At 35.0% G+C, this 24,235-nt stretch overlaps 1 protein-coding gene across 1 annotated transcript in view; it reads left to right on the forward strand.

Annotated features, from left to right (window-relative positions):
- LOC150099808 (uncharacterized) overlaps nt 1–24,235 on the forward strand; it is a 187,878-nt gene that overhangs the window by 102,847 nt on the left and 60,796 nt on the right. Inside the window, exons 8-10 of the mRNA XM_090404516.1 lie at nt 5,218–5,311; nt 12,747–12,905; nt 23,399–23,493. Of these exons, the coding sequence (XP_090260642.1) occupies nt 5,218–5,311; nt 12,747–12,905; nt 23,399–23,493 (348 nt within the window). The remainder of the gene's footprint in view (nt 1–5,217; nt 5,312–12,746; nt 12,906–23,398; nt 23,494–24,235) is intronic.

Raw genomic sequence — 24,235 nt, forward strand, 5'->3', positions numbered from 1 at the left:
ACAATTAAGTTTGCGCCTGAAACAAAGTTCAAGTCTAAAGATGGTACAACACCAGGGCAACTCATTGTAAAGGTGGCTAAAGCTTTGATCACTATTCTTAGTATTTTCCCATAATGTAAAGCACATCTCACTAGAAGATGTATACTGCAATGCATTATATTATATAGCTTTAGCCACCTTTACAATGAGTTGCCCTGGTGTTGTACCATCTTTAGACTTGAACTTTGTTTCAGGCGCAAACTTAATTGTTTGCATACTTGGGATTAGGAGCTAAAATAACCAAGCATATAAAATTGCTTGGTTATCCTAATATACAATATACCCAAGTTAAAAATTTATTCCCATCAATATCTCCTCCAGAGATCTTTATTAAAACTTAATACACCTTGTTGCAACTTATATAGGTAAAGTTGATAAGGCTTTGTATTACTAAAACCTTGGTATTTAGGGTCTAGCTACTCACTGAGGAGACCTCAAAAAAGGTCGAAACCGGTCTGGGTAGTGACCCCACCCATAATGCATTGCAGTATACATCTTCTAGTGAGATGTGCTTTACATTATGGGAAAATACTAAGAATAGTGATCAAAGCTTTAGCCACCTTTACAATGAGTTGCCCTGGTGTTGTACCATCTTTAGACTTGAACTTTGTTTCAGGCGCAAACTTAATTGTTTGCATACTTGGGATTAGGAGCTAAAATAACCAAGCATATAAAATTGCTTGGTTATCCTAATATATATATATATATATATATATATATATATATATATATTTATAGATTGAAGAACAACAATGGCTTAAGGACTGTATCACGAGTTACACCACTGGTCACTTAAGTCTGGCAGATTCACACTCACCATATACCCATATGCAATATTTACTTTTTATTATGTAAATAAATATTTTCTTCTTCTTCTCTCTTCCATCATCTATGTGGATGATGATGAGGCCAAATGAGCTCTTTCCACTTCTGTCTTTCCCAGGAGAGTCAGAACAATTCTGTCCAGTTTGGTGTCGCTTGTTGTGATTTGGTTTTCAGGTCCTCTTTTATTTTGTCTATCCATCTAATTCTGGGCCGTCCTTTGGATCTTTTACCTTCCATCATTGTATTCAGGGCTTTAGATGGTAGTTTTTGTTCCCATTCTGGTCACATGGCCAAACCATCGCAGTCTTCTTTCTTGGATTTTGTCTATTATTGTTATTTTTTGTTTTAGTTGTTTCCTTATGTCTTCGTTTCTTAGTCTATCCAGCAGAGATACTCCAAGTAATCTTCTTAGCCAACCCATTTCAGTAGTTAATAATTTTTTCTCTTCAGCCTTTTTGAGATTCCAGTATTCACTTCCATAGAGGAGTATTGAGAGGACCATTGTTTCATAGATTCTTACTTTTGTTACTTGTTTGATGTCTCTTGACTTCCATATTTTATTAAGTCGTCCAAAACTTTGGGATGCTTGACTGATTCATCTGTTTATATCTTTTGTAATTTCATCATTGTACTCAATAACTCCTCCAAGGTAGGTGAAGTTTTCTACCTACTCTAGATTATTACTATCAATTTCAATTTTCAGATTGGTGCTTCTTTTTCCTATTTGCATAATTTTTGTTTTGTCTATATTTATGTTTAATCCAAATTTTATACACTCTTTATTTTATCAGAAATTCATTGGAGATTTTCTTCTGTGTGTGCAAGTAATGCAATATCGTCTGCAAATTTTAAATTTGTCACATTTTCCCCATATATTTTGATTCCGGAGTCTTCATTGTTTAAGGCCCGAAATAATATATCTTCACGTTTATCATTTCATACAACTTTTCATATAACTTGTGTGTTAAAGTTTCCAACTTCTGTAGTAATCTTTTTAACATCATTTTAATATCTCAAGATTATAGTTCTTTGTGTTGTAATACAGTTAAATGTGTTATAACAGGAAGCTACTTATTGTTACAATGCAATTGCATTATAAGAGCATCACTCATAAACACGGGAAATGTTGTTTTCGCCAGGGAACCAGGGCGAACAGCGAAAAGTCAGCTACTGGAACAAATCTGAAAACAAACCCCAACTCAACATCACCAGAGTTAAAGATCGGTACTATCAACGTAAGAAGCCTGAATGGCAAAGAAATGGAGCTAGCTGAGGAATTAGATAAGTACCAGATCGACATAATAGGGGTGACTGAAACAAAAAAGACCAAAACAGGTGAGATCTTTCTGAGCAATGAATACAGAATGTTGTATTCAGGCAGTGACGATCAGGGAAAGGAAGGAGTGGCCATAGTGTTCAACACAAAATACGAGGCTAATCTTCTTGAATGGCAGTCAGTCTCAAGTAGAGTAATGTGGGCAAATATGAGAATGGGGAACTGGACAATGAGACTTATTTGTGCCTATGGTCCCACAGAAGGTTCTACTAAGGTAGAAGTGGAGGAATTTTTTGAGGCTTTAGAAAAAGCAACTGACACAATGAAAAAGGAAAAGTTGGTCCTTATTGGGGATCTAAATAGCAGAGTAGGAAATGATTGTGAGACATACAAAAATATTTTGGGAAAATTTGGAGAAAAGAGCAAAGCTAATAATAATGGCAAATATCTGTTGGATTTCTGCTCAGGACATGGACTGGTTATTACTAACACCATGTTCCAACATAAAAATGTGCACAAATTCACATGGAGAGAAGAGGCAAGGAATAAGAAAAGTCTCATTGCCTATGTTATTGTTGATAGTGATGTTTTCTCCCTGGTGCAGGACACCAGAGTGTACAGAGGATTTGAAATTGGAAGTGATCACTATTTAGTCTTGAGCAGGATAAAATTGAATTTCATATTGAAAAGAATAACATGTAAGAAAGTTTTAAAGCGAATAAAAGTTGAGCAGCTCTCAGATGTGAACTGTAGACTAAAATACAGAAATATTATTGAAAAGAAAATGAAAGAGTTTGAGAACAGGAATCAAACCTTGGAGATTCAGTGACAAACTCTGAAGAAAACATTGATTGATTCTGCCAGAGAGGCATGTGGTGAGGTTATCTGTAAGGATAAAAAAATCAGAACTCCCTGGTGGACACAGGAAGTTAAAGAGGCAGTGAAGGAAAAGAAGAAAGCATATCAAAAGTTCCTGGCAAATAAGTCAGCTTTTACTCTTACAGAATACAGAGACAAATGTAAGAAAGCTAAACAGTGTGTAAAACTAGCTAAACAAAAGTCATGGGAGGACTTTGGCAAGAATATAGAAAATAAATATCAAGAAGGTGGCAAAATATTCTGGAGGTTGTTGAAGAAGCTTAGGAATAGAGGAAAGAGTGCTGTAAAAGGAATTAGAGATGATAAAGGTGAAATGAAAACAGGAGAAAAAGATATCCTTGAAGTATGGAGTAATTACTTTGAAAAACTGCTAAATGAAACAAGCAGTGATGACAGCACAGTGATAAAAAACACTGACCAGGCATGCAGTCAGGAATACATATCCATACTTGAAGTAGAAAAAGCCATCAAAGGCTTGAAATGTGGAAAGGCAGCAGGAGTAGATGATATTCGACCAGAAATGCTGAAGTATGGTGGTATAAAAGTCTTACAGTGGCTGCACTGCATAGTTCAGAAAGCCTGGACAGAGGGACGAATTCCCGATGATTGGAGTAGAGCTCTCATAGTACCCATATATAAAAAGGGAAATAAAACTGAATGTGAGAATTACAGAGGTATTTCCCTACTGAGTGTTCCTGGCAAGATCTATGCAAGTATACTTGAGAAACGGTTGAGAAGAATTGTGGAAGAAAAGCTTGGTGAAGAACAAGCTGGATTCAGGCCAAATAGAGGCTGTCAGGATCAGATCTTCACTTTATGACAAATAGTCGAGAAAGCATGGGAATATAACAAAGATCTGTATTTAAGTTTTGTTGATTTGGAAAAGGCATATGACAAGGTGCCAAGAGAGAAGCTATTCAATACGCTGCAGTTATATGGTGTCAATGGGGCATTATATCAAGCAATACTTAGTCTTTATTTGAGTTGTGAGTCAGCAGTTAGAATTGAAGGAAGTACAGGAAGATGGTTTAATGTTAAATCTGGTGTGAGACAAGGATGTACATTATCCCCTCTGTTATTCATTATCTATATGGATCACATTATGAAGGAATGTGGTATTAAACCTGATATCAAAATTGGAGATGTTAATGTCAGCTCTTTGCTTTATGCAGATGATGTTATACTTCTAAATAAATCCGCTACAAGTCTGCAAGATTCTCTGACTAAATTGAATAGCTGTTGTAATAGATATGGTATGAAGGTCAGCAATAAAAAGACAAAGACAATGAAAATAGGCAGAATCATTGAAAATGTCAACTGTGTTGTGAATGGAGAACCTGTGGAACAAGTAAAACATTTCAGCTACTTAGGCACAATTTTTACTGAAGATGGCAAACTAAATATAGAAATAGACAACAGAATCAGCAAAGCTGGTATCGTGGGAAGTCAATTGAATAAATTCATATGGAATAAGAAAGAAATTAGTCGGAACACTAAATTAGCTGTATACAAGACAGTGTTCAAACCAATTTTAACTTATGGATCTGAGAGCTGGGTCAGAAGTAAAACACTTGACCAAAGACTAGAGACCGCAGATATGAGAGTCCTGAGAAAGATTAGAGGCGTGAACAGATGGCATCAATGGCAATAGCATATTAAAAATGAGGATGTTAGGAAAGAACTTGACATTGTCAGCATCCAGGAATGCGTTAGCAGAGCTAATCTCAGATGGTATGGTCACTTAAATAGAATGGGAGAGGAAAGATTAGCAAAACAAGTGTTCTCTGCCAGGTTTGCAGGAAAACGACCCAGAGGAAGACCAAGATATAGGTGGATTGATACTGTACAAAGTGCCTTAGACGACAGAAATATAAGATCTGATAATGTTGGAGTCTTGACAAGTAACAGACTGATTTGGAGGAAAATTGTAGATAGGAAGTTAGTAATGATGTAATTTTTTCATGTAGTACTGTCATATCCTGTACACCCCTTGATGGTACATGGCAGGAATTTGATGATGATGAGATTTTTTTTTTTTTTTTTTGCTAAAGTCATATATATATATTTTAAATGTTAGTATTTTTGTTTAGACATTTAAATTCAGGAAGATTTCTTTATAGACTGATAAATAGCTTTGTATTTTATCATTTATAGAAGATGAAACTGAGCTTTTTAATTTTGTTAATTATTTTTCTTAGCCTTATTCAAGATGTTGAGAATTTACAGTCTTCAAGTAACTTGCAGGAGCTAACAACAAATGCAGAGTTTGTTGAGAAAAAAACTTTAAGTGAGGTAAGTTAATTTGCTTTAAAGCAGTTCTAGTTTTTTTGGTAATAGAAATAAAAGCCAGAGTGACATTTTTTTACCTTTTATCTGAAGTAAATTTCATAATATTTTGATATATTTTTATTATCATCACTGATGTACATCATTGGCTATGATGTAGTGAAGAATCAGCTGGGGTTGGGGGTTCTTATTTCAGATAACAACTAGGCAGATGTGGACCACCACCAATCCTGATACATGATTGACATTTATTTTATCTTAAGATAAATAGTCAGATAAAGCATCGCCACTGTGACCAAAACAAGTGTTGTTATAAAGATGTTTTATCTTACAAGATAAGATACCATTCAGATACATCTGTAATTTGGTTAGTAGCATGGCAGGATTGGAACTCTGATTTGAGAATTTATAAGGATCTTTAAGTGAAGGAGAGTTAGTTGGTCTTGTCCAGAGGTTGCAGGATTTTTAATTCTAGAGAACATAAAGATATGTCTGTGTTCTCTAGAATTAAATTACTCAAACACTGATGACTATGGAGATGGAATTAACTGTCCCATCATTATCAAAATTAAGTTTAGTAGATATCTAAAACTTTGGTTGTGATCTGATGAATTTACTGACAATTTAAGATACACGATGTTCTCTCTGTGTTCCTCCTGATAAAGTATTATCAGTTATTCTGAAATACTGTATCCATCTAGAATCAAATGCAACATGGCAGAGCCATTTGTTGATCACTGCAGAACAACAAAATATATCCCATGCTGTGATTCCATTCCTGCAAACCTGAATGGTGAAAACTATGCATGGGTGGGTGTCTATCAATTCTTTATTTGCACTGTATGTATAGCCTGTCCAGCACACCTTTTTCTGTTCTTCTGATGGTGGCATGCTACTAACAGTGGCCTTCAACATGACAAAGGCCACCGTTAGAAGTGGGTCTTTGACTCTGGTACTCTGTGTGTGTGAGAATGCAGCACATCATCTGAGATATTCTTGCACTCCCCCATGTTTTATTGCAATACTAGTTGTATAGCAATGTCAATAGCCTTTGGTAAGAATATCCATCCATATGTTCACTGGGCATCCACAAATGCCGTATGGTCACTCCAATGCTCGGCGATGTGCCACACCAAGCCTTGCCATATAGTCCTGTTGTATGCTTTTCTGGTAGCTTCAACTCTCTGAAGATCACTCACTCCACACACATACACCATCCATCTCAATGATGGTCTACCCCTTCCTCTCTTTCCAGAACTTTACCTTCTATTTCTGTTCTGACAAGTTCTCTTTCCATCCTTTCAATATGTTCAAAATATTTTAACTTTCTTCTGTCAATATCCTTAAGGAGCCTTAAAGTTCTACTGATCTTTTCTAACACCCATTCATTTGTATGCCTTTCGGTATATGATATCCTCAACAGCCTTCTGTAACACACCACATCTCAAAAGCAGCTATTCTTTTCTTATCTGACTTCTTTAGGTTCCAAGTCTCACATCCATAGGTCACTATTGGAAAAACATCTGCATCCAAAATCCTCAACTTTGTTCCAGATGGAGATAGATCTATCCTTCCAGATTTTAGACAGGTCTCTGACAGATATTTTAACCGTTCCTAATCTTCTTCTGACATCTTCCAAACAGCAATTTTTCACATTAATAATGGATCCCACTACTCAAACTTGCTGACTTCCTCAATGCTTTCTTCATTAAGGCACATATGTTTCTCAAGAGCTTCCCTGTTTGTATTTCCTTTGAGAACCATAATCTTTGTCTTGCTATGATTGAGTTGAAGTCTTCTGTTATTACTGATCTTGTTAACTTTATCAAGAATTATAGTTCTTGATAAAGAACTATAATTCCTAGTTCTTCCTTGTCATTACAGAGGAGTACGGTATCATCAGCATACCTCAGATTACTGATCAATCTACCACCTATCCTAATTCCTGTCTTGAGCTTATCCAGTGCTTCACACATGATGTCCTCTGCATATATATACTAAACACTTGAGGAGAAAGTGAACATCCTTGCCTAACTCCTTTTCCAACCTGAAGCCAATCAGTCAATCCAGCATCTGTTCTTACTGTGGCTTCTTGCTCCCTGTACAAGTTGGCTATCAACCTGATAGTGTCGTGGAAAACCCATTCTTCTCATTACTTCCCACAGTTTCACATGCTGTGTACAGTCAAAAGCTTTAGAGTAGTCTAGGAAACACTTTACCAGAGGGAGTCTGAATTCTTTATATTTTTCTATGATCTGTCTAAGGTAAAGGATCTGATCTCTGGTGCCCTTACCTTTCCTAAAACCTGCTTGTTCCTCACACATCTCTGCCTCAACTTTGGCCTCAGTCCTATTTAGCATGATCATCACTAAAATTTTGCTTGCATGAGATATTAAACTAATAGTTCTATAGTTCTTGCAAGCCTTCATATCTCCCTTCTTATGTAGTATGAAAACTGACTTTTAGTCTCTAGGCCATGATCCTGTCTCCCACATCCTTGTAATCAATCTATGAAATACTGTTACTCCCCCCCCCCCCCCCAATCCCATGTGGCCTTAATTAACTCTGCTGGGATTCCATCTGCACCTGGGGCCTTATTGCTGTTAAGCTGATTAACTGTGTTAAATTGTGAATGAAGATATTTGGGAATTATAATACTTCATTCACATTTAACATAATCTGCCATAACTTAAGCAAGACTTGTAAATATCATTTGTTGTTAGTCTCTTGCTTATAAATTATTCATATAATTACTTTGAGTTTGTTTCTTATTGTTTAATTATATAATTTTGGGATATGTATTAGTAATGAAAGGACTCTGTGTTAAAATGTCATTCAATTTATTTTATTTATTCCTGTGTTAATATTATAAGAAGCTGTGCATATATTTTATATTTATCATATTTAAATGTATTTTGGACTATAGATTATTTTTTTTATTTGTTATTTCTGAAAGAGAATGTAAATGTGTGGAATTCTGCTGATGTGATTTGAATGGTTACAGTCAGAGAACCGAGTTGTTTTTAGTTAGCGCGTGCTTAGAATGTGAACGGTTATGTATATGGAGAGAGGCCAGTAGGATGTAAGCTGAACTGGTTAGAACCGGATTTTGTGCGGGAAAGAATAAACATATTTGATTGGAAAACGAAAGTAAAGGGAAGAAGCGTTCAGGACAGCAAGGAGTGAAGTAACTGATAGCAGTAAGGGGATTTGGAAATGCCGTAAATCGATTAAGAAAGGGCCGGGAATTAATAGGCAATTCGGAATATTTCTACGGAATTCTGATATTACAACCAATTCCAAGTGGTTTGTGGAAGAATAGTGCAAAGCTGAATTTAATGCATAGAAGAAAATAAGGAATTAGTAGATTACTTAAAACGAGTGCATCAAGACCTGTATAACTCTGTGTCTATAAATTCAGTTATTATAGCGAAGATTTCTTTTGAATAGTGTTACTTCAAAGTAATAGTTAACTACAGTTTTAAGTGTGCCTATAGTGAATCCAATGTGTAAAAGGTGTAAATCGGTAAGAGCAGTCCTTTTTATATTTCAGCGTGAAGAAATAAAAGTTAGCTCCGCCTGATATATCTTAACATTAACTGTGACGTTCTACTAAAAATAGGCAAAGTATGGAGCTTTAAAGTGTTTCCCCCTTGAAATGATAACTGCCTCATAATTAAATTAAGTGTTTGTTGACTGAGAGTGAATTAGAGAATTCAACTTTAAGAATAATTACTGTAAAATTCTGGAACATTGAACTGTTTTCAATTATTCAGAAGAATATAGAATTGACAGCTGAATGTTTGATGTCTAATGTATTATATTTGTTATTTGAACTAAGTTGATGTATAAAAGAATTTATTATCTCATTGAATAGAGACAAGTTGTGATAATAGGATTTAAGCGTTGAAGAATAAGATCTGTAAATTTTAACTTTAATCTTTAAACCAAACCAAGTGGCTACTAGTGTCTCAGAGATATTTTGAATATTGTTCAATTAGATTATCTTGCTTAGAAAATTATGCTTAAATGTACATGTTTTATAACCCTGTATTAAATGTTTATTTTATTGAATTCAATTTGTTGTTTACCTGATTTTTCTTCATTGCACCGCTCATAAAATTTATTCGAACCTTGCAAAAACCTTAGAAGATATTAATAACCTCGGCCTATAAAAGAAGATTATATAAATGTAGTTGAAGGTTGATTCCTCTATTTCACTTAGACTAATCTGAATATAGGGTGGTGCAGTATAATAAAATTTCTCTATATTTGGATCAGTAATCAACCAACAATTAAATAAGAAAAAAAAACGGATAATTTAAATAAGAATAACATTCCAACAAAATGGCGGATTCAAAGCCAGGATGTACGATCCAATAACTGCTCTTTCAACTTCATGCCTACGTGGAGGAGATTCCAAATCGAAATTTTCTTAGTGAGAGGGCACCTCCAAATTTTCTTTATCCACTCTATTGTACAGTTCCTCACAATATTCTTACCATCTATTTTAGTGTCCAATTCTTCTGTTAGTAATGCTCGATTCTTATCTTTGATTACATTTAATTTGGGCTTAAACTTGTGCTTTAGATCACAAACTAAATTATACATCCTTTTATAATTGTGCCTCCTCATCTGTATCTCTATCTCTTCACATTTATTAGTATAGAACTTTTTCTTGTCCTGTTTGATGGCTCTTCTGACTTCTCTTTGTAATCCCTTATATTCTTCAGTCCCTGTCTCTCTCTCTTTTTTCTCCCCAACTGCCTTCTTTTAATTAGTTCCCATGTTGAATCTGATATCCATGGGTCTCTTGGTCTTCTTATTGCTGTATCCTGTATTATCACCTTGACTCCTTCCCAAAGCATTTCTGGTGACTTCTCTTCATTGGTCTTCAAAAATCATCCGAGTTGATGTGCCTGACTTGGAAGTTTTCGGAGTCTTAGTCTTACTTTGGCTCTTACTAGCTGATGGTAAGAATATAGAAAATAAATATCAGGAAGGTGGCAAAATGTTCTGGAGGCTATTGAAGAAGATTAGAAATGGAGGAAAGAGTACTGTAAAAGGAATCAAAGATCACAAAAAAAAAACATGACATGAAAACTGAAGAAAGGATATCCTAGATATCTGGAGTTATTAGTTTGCAAGACTTAAATGAACCATATTACAAAATTTTCAAGAGGAATACAAAGAAGAGTACATATCAATACTTGAAGTAGAAAAAGCAGTCAAAAACTTGAAATGTGGTAAGGCAGCTAGAGTAGATGATGTTCGACCAAAATGCTTAAGTATGGAGGTATAAAAGTTTTTCAGTGGCTACGCTGCATAATAATTCAGAGGTCCTGGTCAGAAGGTTGAATTCCTAGTGATTGGAGCAGAGCTCTCATGGTACCTATATATATATATATATATATATATATATATATATATAAATAAAGGCAATAAAACTGAATGTGAGAATTACAAAGGAATTTCTCTATTAAGTGATCTAGGTAAAATTTATGCAAGCATACTTGAAAAGAAGTCGAGAAAGATTGTGGAAGAGAAACTTGGAGAAGAAAAAGCTGGGTTCAGGCCAAATGGAGTAGTCAAGGTCAGATTTTCACTTTAAGGTAGATAGTTGAGAAATTGTGAGAATATAACAAGGATCTGTACTTAAGTTTTGTAGATCTGGAAAAGGCATATGACAAGGTGTCCCGAGAAAAGCTTTTCAAAACACTACGATTATATGGGTGAATGTAATTATACAGATCAATATATAGTCTATATTTAAGTTGTCAGTCAGCGGTTAGAATTGAAGGAAATACAGGAATATGGTTTGATCATGGGTAAGACTGGGATGCACAGTCTCTCTTATTCATCACATTATGAAAGAAAATGACATCAAGCCTGGTATTAGAATTACAGATGTCAAACTTAGCTCTTGCTTTATGCAGATGTTGTACCCCTAAACACATCTAGTGCAAGTCTCCAGGATTTAATAACAGCTATCGAAAATTTGGCAAAAATCAGCAATAAAAAGATCAAAACTATGAAGATAGGCAGGAGCATAGAAAACTTCAGCTGTATTCTGAAGAGATCTTACAAAACAAGTAAAATATTTCAGCTATTTATGCACAGTTTTTAGTGAAGATGACAGGTTAAATCTGAAAATAGACAACAGAATAAGCAAAGCTGGTATGATGGGTAGCAGCTGAATAAATTTATATGGAATAAGAAAGAAATTGCCCAAACACCAAACGAGCAGTATACAAGACACTGTTTAAACCAGTTTTAAGTTATGTGTCTGAGAGTTGGGTTAGAAATAAAGCACTTGATCAAAGACTAGAGACCAAATATAGGGGTTCCAAAAAAAATTAAGGGAGTGAATCAATGGCAGAATCACATTAAAAATGAAGATATTAGAAAGGACTTGACATTATTAGCATTCAAGAATATGTCAGCTGAGCAAATCTAAGTTGGTATGGCCACTTACATAGAATGAGTGAAAAAAAGTTAACAAAACAGGTGTTTGCTGCCAAGATGGCAGGAAAGAGACCCAGAGGAAGACCAACGGTCTAGGTGGATTGATTCAGTCAGAAGTGCCTTAAAAGGATGAAATGTTAGATATGACAATATTGGAGTGCTCACAAGTAATAGATTAATTTGGAGGAAAATTGTTGACAGGAGTTTTTGTGAACTAGAAATTGTTTTGCTTGTTGGCACCATTTTATATATACATATGCAAACTGCTGTATGCAGCTTCAGACTTACCATATCCAAGATTGAGATAATACCTAGTGCTTAATTATAAGTACTTGTAATCATACTTTAAAAAAAAAATTTTTTTTCCATTTCTTAAATTTTGTGATATTATCATTGTTACATTTCTCTATTACTTAGTTTACATAACTGTATACCTAACTACATTAACCTAGTATATACGTTGTGTGCATACACACACATAACATACTGCAGTATAGTGAGGTATGTTCTCTCTGGATACTAGTTGTTGCAGTTCAGTATTATGCCACCAGTATATGACTGAGCTTATCAAAGGGAGTTTGAGGGAAATTCCTAATGTGATTATTAGTCTTAATAAAGCAAATCAGAGTTTCTTATCATGTGGTAATATTTTTTTCCCTAAAAATTACATTATTAAAGACCATTTAAAAGAATGCAAAGTTATAAAAATTTCAAATTCATGTGGTAGTTTTTGTAAGTTGATCATCAATCACTGCCTGTACCACTTCATTTGTGTGGTTGGGATAAAGATTAGATAACGAGCATCCCTCTCTAGAAAAACAGTACTTTTTCAAGAAAATGCTGACCTTACATTGGATGATGAAAATCATCTACCACTGGAATTTGAAATGTTCAGAAAATATGACTGGGCTGCATAGTATGACTGCTTTCCTGTTCATATCATTTTAATATTTTTGTTTTATTTATTCCTTTCTAGTATTCATCATCAGAAGATGAAGAAAAGATTAGCATGCTAAAGAATTTACCAGAAGGAAATACTGAAAAGATGGAGCAAGAAAGGATAGATTTACTAACTACTGTTGAGAAACAGGCTAGGGAAGTAGCAGTTTGCAATGAAAGAATATTGTTTCTTAAAGTTAGTATAAGACCAGTTTCTTTGAATGTGTTTTCTTATTTAAGCATTATTTTTAATTTATTTATATGATCTAACTGGAAGATTTTGTACCTGAATGTTTTGTCCATTGTCATCTAATTGTCCTGCATACATTAAGCTTATTGGTCTGTCACGACTAAGTAACTTAGCTAGCTATTTTACAAACTTAATTTTAGTAATGACAGAGTAAGTAATCTGTATATCTGTTATGTTCTGGAAGGAAATCGTACCACGATAAACCAGTTAACTCATTCTTCAGGTTGAAAAGTCAGCGAGTTATTTATGTGCTGGAGGAAGAGAGTAAATACAGAAACTTGGAGTACTCTAACATTTGTAAAAAATCTGGAAAATTGCCATTTACTGTGACACATAATGAACAACAAGAGAGGAAGCTGGTGATCCAGGTAGATTATATAATGGTAGTTTAATAGCTTTAATGGAATATGTGCACTAGATATATTAGTTTCATGGCTTACACATGTAACAAAAATTATATAGAATTTATTCAAAAACTCCAATGTGGACATCGTCAGGGAGATAGATGGTTAACTACATTCAAAAGATAAGTCATAAATCATGCATGTATTCATTCACGTCTTGGTTGCAGCTTAAGTGTATGATATTACACTATTAGAGTTCAAGGGAACAATTCTAAATTGTGTAGATTAAAACAAAAGCCATGAAGTCATGGCTTTTGTTTTAGCCTTCTCTGAGGTGCAGTCAATCTCTGGCATTAGACAATCAGAGATAGCTGGCTTGAGGCTATCTTTGATTGTTTTTAATTTTAAATGGCATCTGGTGAAGAGAGGCAGACAAGTACTTCTACCTCATGGTCCCCAACACAATATATTATTGTCTAAAACAGTGGGTTCTATGGTTGATTTTCTTGAATTTACAGGATGAACAGCCAAAGTTTCCAAAATAAAAAAACCCACATGCCCATCCCTTGTCTGCCACCACTCCCAAAACACCTCCTTTACCCTCTTTAAAATTACTCAGGAACTGGTCGAAGGAAGGCTTAGAAAAAGTTAATCTAGTATTAAAATTAGAATGTAAGAATTCTTAGAATTTAACTAATTCCAGACGAGTGGTGTTAATCTGTTCACGTAAAAGCGCTACACTCGCTCGTTTATAGATGCGTTGGGCTTTGGCCGAGTGGAACTTGTTTTTGATTTTAAAACAGTTCGGTATTAATTTGGTGTCTCGGCACCTCTTTAAGAAGGCTAACCTGTTTAGTTTAGTTGACCAACTAAACAGGTTAGCCTTCTTAGAATTTAAGTTGATTGTTGCTATGAATGCAATTGCCATTTCCACTGAGGAGTCATACAGATGTTGTGGCTTTACAAGAGCAGTTGAATAGATTGTATGAGTGGAACTGTCAGTTCTGTGTTGCAAAGTGTAAGGCTCTGAAATATGGTAGGCAACAATGTGATGCAAATTATACACTTGTTGTGATTTTGAAGAGGGTAAAGGAGATGAGTTTTGGGAGTGGTGGCAGCACACAAGGCCTTGAAGTTCAGGGGTGCACATTGCACAAGTTGCGAAGTCATCAAATTTGATTATGGCAATGATATGGAGGACCTTGACATGCAGAAATAGAGGTTATTGTTCTGTTATACAATATTGTGTGTGGATTTAGTCACTTAATTTTCATGGTGAGGTTACATTAGAAAGAGTCCAGAGAAGATCGACTAAGGTGGTGATGGTCTTTGGGAGGTAGGGGTATGAAGACGGATTGAGGGAATGCAATTTGCAAAGTCCAGGAGAATAGGATATGATTTAATGTGATCATTTGTTACTTGTGCTAATCCAGAACATAAAAATTTTCTGACAACTGAAAAAAAAAATGTCTTCTTGCATCAGTCTGCACAAAATTTTTGACCTTGATACTTTGTTTCTTTGATGTAATATGTTGGAAATATTTTTTCTGCCACATGCAATATAAAATTCTGCATACATTGTCTATTTGAGTCATTTCAGTTTTTTTTTTAAATAAATGGAAATTTCATCATTAAATTTATAAGCTGTTTACTGGACATCATTTCTGAAATTAAAGTTAGAATTAATTACTTAGAAAAAAGTAAAATATTGTTCATATATTAAATTTTATGTGAATTTGAAGTCATAAAGAGATGCCAAGTTTATTAGTAATAAAAAATTTGCATTTTGCATCATTAACATATTATTATTATTATTATTATTATTATTATTATTATAAAAACCTCCATGGAGTCAAAGACTCATCGTGGGAGGTCCACTGTTATACACACAGTTTATCATACTGTGCCTTAAATATATTCACTGTCTCTGCACACACCACACTCTCGGGCAAAGCATTCCAATCACTCACCACTCCCCATGCAAAAAACCTGCTCCTCACTCCCTTGCTCACACCCTCCTTATACAGCTTCCAGGAATGACCTCTTGTTCTCCTGCTATCCTCACCCATTCTGTGCAAAACCTCCCCAACGTTAATCTGGTAATAACCACTCAACAGCTTATATGTCTCAATCATATCCCCCCTCCTCCTCCTATCCACCAATTTCTGCAAATTGCATTTTGTCAATCTGTCTTCATACTCTACATTCCAGAGACCAGAAACCACCTTAGTCAATCGCCTCTGAACTTTTTCCAACGCAATTTCATCTTTTTGAAAACCAGGTGACCAGATCTGTGCACAGTAATCCATATGTGGCCTGATCAAAGCCTTATACAAAGGAACCATAGCATCCTTACTTCTACAAGTCAATGTCCTCCGCATCATTCCCATTATCCGCTGTGTTGTCTTCACTATTTTAGTAACATGTCCCCAAAATTTTAGGTCCTTGTCTACAATCACTCCCAGATCTCTCATTTCCTCTACCTCTTCCAAGATATTCGCACCGATTGTGTACTTTACATCCCATCTCTGCTTCCCAAATTTCAAAACCTTACACTTTGAGACATTGAATTGACATCCCCACTTATTTACCCATTCAGACAGTGTATTCAAGTCCTCTTGCAAAGCTACAGCATCCACACAACTCCTGATAGCTCTGTCCAACTTTGCATCATCTGCAAACAACTGCACATCACCATTCAGACCTCTCCAGATATCATTTACATACAAATTAAACAGCAATGGACCCAAAACAGACCCTTGAGGTACACCACTAGTAACTTTCCTCTTCTGGGATATCGCTCCTCCATAGACAACTCGCTGATACCTATCAGACAACCAATCTCCAATCCAGTGAACCAATCTACTGTTCAGCCCCATCCGTTCCAAGTTAATTACCAGCTTGTCATGTGGCAATTTATTAAACGCCTTTGCAAAATCTAAATATACCACTGTATATGCAATACCCTTATCCAACGCATTTGTCACTTTATTATAAAAAGTAAGCAGGTTGCTAAAGCATGATTTTCCTTAAGTAAATCCATGCTGGCCACCAAAGAGTATTTTTCTGTTGTCAACCCAATTCTGAACTTTATTCCTAACTAACTTCTCTAATACCTTGACCACAACTCCAGACACACAGACTGGTCTATAATTCAAAGCCTTACTCTTATCACCTCCCTTATGAATTGGAACAATTTTACCTTCTTTCCACTCTTTTGGAACTTGACCCAGTGAGAGACTCATGTTGAAAAGATATACAAAAGCTGTTGTTAACTCTCTGGCACATTCCCTCAAGACACGTGGTGAAATAGCATCAAGTCCCACAGCCTTATTTACATCAAGTCTATTCAATTCCTCATATACCTCATGTTCACTTACTAACAGTTCCTCCTCCTCCTCTTCTCCCACTACTTTCAAGTTCTGCATGATGTCACATTCGCAAGAGTGAAATACCTTTAGAAATTGCTCATTAAATATCTCAACTATATCCTCCGCAGCGGTTATCATTCTTCCGTTTTCAATCAATCCCATTCTACCATAATCATTCTTTCTTCTACTGGCGACATATCGAAAAAACTCCTTAGGATTTTTTTTGGCCGCTTTAGCTAACTGCTGCTCATACTGCATTTTTGCTACCCTTATCAAGCTAGTCACCTTCCTCGCCTGCTCTTTGTACTTCTCATGCAACTGGTTGTTATAATGATAATGTCATCATCATCAAATTCCTGATATATACAGTCAAGGGGTGTACAGGATATGACAGTACTACGCCAAAAACTTACATCATTACTAACTATCTTCTAAGGAATTTTTTACTGTATGAATCCACCTACATCTTGATCTTCCTCTGGGTCTTTTTCCTACCAACCTGCCAGAGAACACTTGTTTTGTTAATCTTTCCTCTCCCATTCTGTTTAAGTGACCATACCACCTGAGATTGGATCTGCTAATGCATTCCTGGATACTGACAATGTCAAGTTCTTTCCTAATATCCTCGTTTTTAATATGATATTGCCATTGATGCCATCTTTCTCAGGACTCTCATATCTGCAGTCTCTAGTCTTTGGTCAAGTGCTTTACTTCTAACCCAGCTCTCAGATCGATAAGTTAAAACCGGTTTGAACACTGTCTTGTATACAGTTATGGAAATGACTTCTATTGGGATTTATTGATCAAGTATATTTTTAGAACAACTATGTTTTACCAACTAGTTTCACCAACTGAGACTGTTGGCATCTTCAGGGTACATAACTGATGTAAGGCACTTAAACCTAAAAACTGTTACAGACTATAAACTATAATCGGTTAGAATCAATGGATTACAACTATATTTGACAAAACAGAACGCGTACAATACATGCATAGGACATGTATGATCTCTCTTGTTATTTAGGAATGTTCTATAATAGGCACTATAATTCAGTTCTTGTATGTTTAGAGATCTCATAAGGGTCTTCCAGATCTCGGGCAAGATTAATCCTTGGTTCCTGTTGAGGTTTTGTACAGAACAGGTAACTGTTGTGGCTTCTTTAATAATTCAGGAGCAGAAATCCTCTATGTAAGGAATGGAGCTTTTATCCCACTCTATGATATGGTTAGTTCTTGAGAAATGAAAGGATAAACTTGATTTTTCTTCTCTATTGTTATTAACATCTCCAGTGTGCTCCCTTTATCTAATCTCAAGGCTTCTTGAAGTCTGGCCGATGTAATTTAAACCACACGAGCAGGGTAGGTTGTAAACTCCAGCATATTTGAAGAAAGAATGACTATCTTTTGGAGATCTTAAGAGTTGCCTAACCATTTCTGTAGGTTTAAAAGTCATTCTTATTCTATGGGGTTTGAGCAGTCTTGCCACCTTATTAGAAACTGTCCCCACATATGGAATGACGATTGTAGAAATATACTGTGTGTCATCTCGTTGTCTTTGTGGGGGGTCATAGAAAAGTATCTTGTGGACAAGTCTTCGAGGGTAGCCATTCATCATGAGGTTGTTAGATATTAGTGATAATTCATCTTGGAGATCTTGTTGAATCTCCAAAAGATAGTCATTCTTTCATCAAATATGCTGGAGTTTACAACACCAGCATATTTGATATCATTATGGAGTCTCCACCATACTGTGGGTTTAGGGTCTACTGGAGATAAATTTTACTTTCAAGATCCTCCATAAAATGATCAGCACAAGATGGTGAGAGAGGGCTACCCATTGCAAGGCCAGTCAATTGCTGATATATGGTTTTATTCCATAAGAAAAAGTTTGATGTTAAACAATGACAGAACAGGGAAGTGATATCTTGTGGAAACAAACTTCCTAAAACGTTGATAACTTCTTCCACAGGAATTAGTGAATAGAGATGTATCATCCAGGCTTGCGAGAAGGTCTGTATTGGAGATGTTGTTCAATTTCTCTATGAAATGTTGCGAATTTCGTATGTAAGCATCTGAATTATGGATGCGTTGTTTGAGGAGGCTTGCAAGGTGTTTTGATAACAGATAGGTGGGCGAGTTGATACCGTCTACAATAGGGTATAATGGTATTCCATCTTTGTGTACTTTTGGAGCATCATATAATCTTGGTGTTAGTGAATGCATAGACTTCAGTCTTAAATCTGTAGGCCAGTTCACCATGCGACGCAATAAATCATTGGTATCATTGTGATTCTTTAATGTTGGATCTGTGACTAGGACACGGTAAACGGACGTATCTGATAGTAAGTTACTAATTTTATCTTCGTAATCCCTGGTGTTTAAAATCACTGTGCAGTTGCCCTTATCTGCTTTTAATATAATGATATCTTTCTTTTTCTTTAAACTATACATTGTTCTTTTTTTCCAGAGGGGTGATGTTTGTGTTGAGTTCTTGAAGATGAGAGGATAATACTACTTTTTAATCTAAGATCATTAGATTAGATCACTATATGGCACTCCAAAAGTACACAAAGATGGAATACCATTATGCCCTATTGTAGACGGTATCAACTCGCCCACCTATCTGTTATCAAAACACCTTGCAAACCTCCTCAAACACATCCATAATTCAGATGCTTACATACGAAATACTCAACATTTCATAGAGAAATTGAACAACATCTCCATCTCCAATACACACCTTCTCGTAAGCCTGAATGTTACATCTCTATTCACTAACATTTCTGTGGAAGAAGTTATCAACGTTTTAGGAAGTTTGTTTTCACAAGATATCACTTCCCTGTTCCGTCATTGTTTAACATCGAACTTTTTCTTATGGAATAAAACCATATATCAGCAATTGACTAGCCTTGCAATGGGTAGCCCTCTCTCACCATCTTGTGCTCATCTTTTTATGGAGGATCTTGAAAGTAAAATTTTATCTCAAGTAGACCCTAAACCCACAGTATGGTGGAGATACGTAGACTATATTTTCATTGTTTGGAACCACACTAAAAAGGACCTGTTTGATTTTCTAAATAAGATCAACTCATTACACCATACAATCAAATTCACTCTAGATCTTGAAAAAGATAACCAATTATCATTTCTGGACACCCTAATTAAGAAGCAAACAAATGGTCGTCTCAGCCTCTTTGTTTACCGAAAACCCACAAATACAGGATGTTATTTGCACTTTAGCTCCTCCCACTACGTTTCTCAGAAACATAGCATTGTACACATGCTAAAAAAGCAAGCTTTCCGCATTCCAGTGGATCAACAAGATCTCCAAGATAAATTATCACTAATATCTAACAACCTCACCATGAATTGGTACCCTCAGAGACTCATCCACAGGATACTTCTCTATGACCCCCACAAAGACAATGAGACGACACACAGTATATTTCTACAATTGTCATTCCATACATGTGGACAGTTTCTAATAAGGTGGCAAGACTTCTCAAAACCCATAGAATAAGAGTGACTTTTAAACCTACAGAAACAATTAAGCAACTCTTAAGATCTCCAAAAGGATTGAAACATCTAGAGAATTTAGGATTTGCTCCAGTAACCGACTTTTTGCTGTTTGCCCTGGTTTCCTGACAAAAACAACAGTGGGTCTTCTTTAACTGGGTAATGTCCTAGTCAGCATGAAATTCTGTCATGTTGTACCATCATTTTTTATTTTGGTTTAAGCCATTAAGAATACAATTTGGTCCACTAAATCCCAAATTGCCAGCCTGTCCTCGTTCGTTCACTATCCAGGTAGATACCTAACAGGGTGCACCACAAGAAGGTGAGGATTGGACATTAGGTCAGAATCCCTGATCAGTTCTCTGCATTCCTTTCAAAGCTGTGTGGAGGTCTCCTCTCAGTTATATAGCTTTGACCCTTAAGCACCCCAAATGATGTTACATCTGTTATTTTAAAAAAAATTTAATTTAAAAATCTCTGTAGCGATGTATCTCTTGATTCATCTGTGTAACTTTGCATGAAATTAATAAACATATTTAGATATGTACTTAATGATTAATTGATTAACTGTTCTATTAACTAACACTGTTGATAACTAGTCATCTTTTGAAGTATTTCTGCCAAAAGGTGGCAACAGTTTAATTCAAAGGATGAATTATATTTGTATGGAAAACACTAATCATAAACACTTCTTTTAGTGCATTTCAAACTGACAATCATACAAACATTATTGCAATTTTTATGTGAGATTAAAAAACAAAATAAAAATATATAACTAGCTTCTTTGAAATGGGTCTATTTTCAAAATCTGGGATGTTTTCTGGGGCGTTTAGTAATGTTGGTTAATGTACAAAAATTCGGGACAGTTAGTTATCCTAGATATGATTGAGATATACAGGTCGGCAAGAGGTTGTTAATTAGGTTACTGTGAAAGAAAATTTTATAGTATGGGAAAAGGTAGGGGAAGAAGAGGTCATCTCTGAAACTGTATAAGGAGGTAAGGAGCAGATTCTTTGCATGGAGGTGGTTGGCGAGCAGAATGCATTGTCTCACAGTGTGGTGAATGTAGACAAGTCAAACAAGTTGAAAGCACAGTTTGATGATGAGCTGTGCATGTGACAGTATGTACTTTGCAGTAAGTCATGACTCCAAGGAGGTTATATGTTAATAATCATAGTTCCATCTTTTAATGGCATGAGCTGCTATTGTTAGACGCACATTCACTCTCTAACCTATGAGTTGGAATCCCACTGTGGCACAAATATTTGTGCAATTCTTTTTAAAAAAGTTTTTATTATAGATTGATGTTTAACAAGCACCTTGGTTACTTGAGGACTGTAGCAACTTGAAATAATTCCATTTTTGTTCTTACAAGTAGGAAAACTAGATAATTTAACTTGGCTATTCTACAAAATTTACAGTAAGTTCACATAAACCTGTTTTTGAAGCTCTAATTATTGTGTTTGAATGTGAAGTGATTGATGACATCTTGCTGTAAGTATTGACCATATCTCAGTTTCTAGTATTGTACACACTGACAATTAATTACCATATATTCCCATACCTTTATGCTGTGGCGTCTAGTTTTGAGAAAATTAACATACCTATAAAATTTTATCAACACAGAATACAGGAAAATCTCACTTAACGCGATTAATTAATCCATCAATTAATGCACGCTAAGCTAATACAATAAACAATAGGAATAATAATTATAATTCATCCATCAGTTAGTGTAAATTTGGAAAAAAAAATTGCAGTATAAGCTATATTAGAGGATAAAATCATCGAAGTTAATAAAAGTCAATTGCTTAAATTTTTATTTAATGTCTAAACGTTTAATTGAGCTACTTTTTTACAAAAAAAAAAAAAAAAAAAAAAATTAAGTAAAGATGTTTGAATCATGCTTGACTTGTTTATCTTGCTATGCAGTTTTTCGATAGTTGGCAATTGCTTTATCAAGATTTTGATGGACTTCGAAGCTTCGTTCCATATCAGGATCAGCATCAAACGAAATTTCCTTAGCATGCTCGATGTGATTGAAAACTAGCTCAAGTTCTTTTGCAGTTAGCTTCTTAGTCATACATTCTCTTCTTCTTTATATGCACGCTGCTCTTCTGGTTGAAGGAGATCATTCTCGCATAACTATTCTGAATGGGAATTGAGCAAGTTTCTCACATCTTCATTATCCAGTTCATTGAATCCAAGTGTTTTTTTCCAATTGTGCTGATTTCTTCAATAATGTTGGATCTTGGATTTTGCATGCGATAAACTAACAAAGGCTTGAATTTAAAGCTGCCTTCTGCATTGTCTCCTAATAAAAGCATTAGACAATCTTTAGATACTTTATATCCTGGTTCAGATGCTTCAGTTTTAGCTAGGAAAGTTTTGTTGGCATACGCTTCCAAAAGAGACCAGCTTCGTCAACGTTGAATATTTACCGATCGTCATAATCATCCTCCTGAATTATCCTTTGCAATTCTTCAGGAAACTTGGCCACAGAATCTATCAGCACTAGCAGATTCCCCAGTTATTCTTACATTATGCAGTCCAGCTCAATTTTTAAAACAATCAAACCAACCTAAACTTGCAGAAAAGCTTGAAATTTGGTTTCTTTCACTGAGATAAAAATATTGAGAGCTTTTGCTTGAATATTCCCTGTACTAATAGGTATTTTTTTTTGGTTATAATCTTCAATCCAGAGTGATAGAAGACGCTCCATCTTGATCGTTAAATAGCTTTCATTTCGGGTGATCTGCTTGCTTAACGAAGTAGTAACAACTTATCCTTGTTCTTTGTATTCTTTGCTCTTATTTAATATATAGTCCAAACTGTAGACTCACTGTATCCCAGGTCTTGCAAAATTATTGTATTACTAGCACCACTTTCATGTCTCTTAATGAACTTCCAGCTTTTCCACTCGCTGCAGATTGACGACAAAAAATTTCGCATAACATGAAAAAAAAATTGCATTAATTGAATAATCACTCACTTATAGTAGGAAATAGTATCATTTCACTCAGTCACGCTAACTGATTATCGTGCATATTGAATTCATATTAAATGAGGTGTTCCTGTATATGAATTAAGAGCTAAACTATCATATTATTTATAATTGATGTTTATTCGGCCAATATTTTATTAATATTGATTTATACTTGACTACTTATTGTGATTATTGGTATTAAATATTTTGTTTTAATTATAGGAGAGTATAGCAAAGCAACGTGCAAAATTTAAGAATAAAAAGAGAAATATTATTCAGTTTTGGAAAGGAAGAGAAAAAGAATTAATCCTTAAAATGTAAGTTGTTTTTTATTTACAAAATACAAACTCTTGAATAGATTAAAACTATCTCCAGGAATATTTGCTATAGCCTATGGTTGAATATTCTAAATTATGTTAGGTTTACCTATGATCACTGAGGAGAACTCTTCATTTGCATTTGAAGAGTTCTTCTTGGTGTAGATAAAATCTCATCTGTACTATTATATGATCATGATGTCTGTCAAGCATACACTGGATCTGTTTATTGCACTTTAAAAATATATATACTATATATGTGATTTGTATGTATTTTTGATAGAAATGACTAATTCGGTGTGCATGTGCACACTCACAAAAACTATCATGTTATAAGATTTTGCAGTGATTTACTTGATTTTCAGTATCTCTTCTCAATTTCTATTGTATAAGATTTCTACTGGCCTTGGCATGGCCAACTCTGATTTCTTATAAACCTAATTTTGGTAATCATAGGATGGTTTAAGTTCACTCTGAGCACTTTGATTATTTTATAAATTATAAAATCACTTTAAATGAAGATAGACCTTGCCTTCTCCACAATATTGGCTAAATTGTCTTCATTTAAAAAGTTTTAATAAATGTTCCTTGCATCCTAGTTATTTCCATTTAAAAGATGTATTGACTGCTATGGAGAACATCTAAATTCATGTAGTAACCAAAAAATAAGACAGCTGGTTTCTGGACATATAAAAAATCTGGATTTTTTTTAACTTTTCCTTGGACATAATCTTTTCCACAA

Source organism: Typopeltis vanoorti, chromosome 14, assembly GCF_054136105.1.
Source record: "Typopeltis vanoorti isolate ZY-2024b chromosome 14, IOZ_Tvanoo_1.0, whole genome shotgun sequence".
NCBI lineage: Eukaryota > Metazoa > Arthropoda > Arachnida > Uropygi > Thelyphonidae > Typopeltis > Typopeltis vanoorti.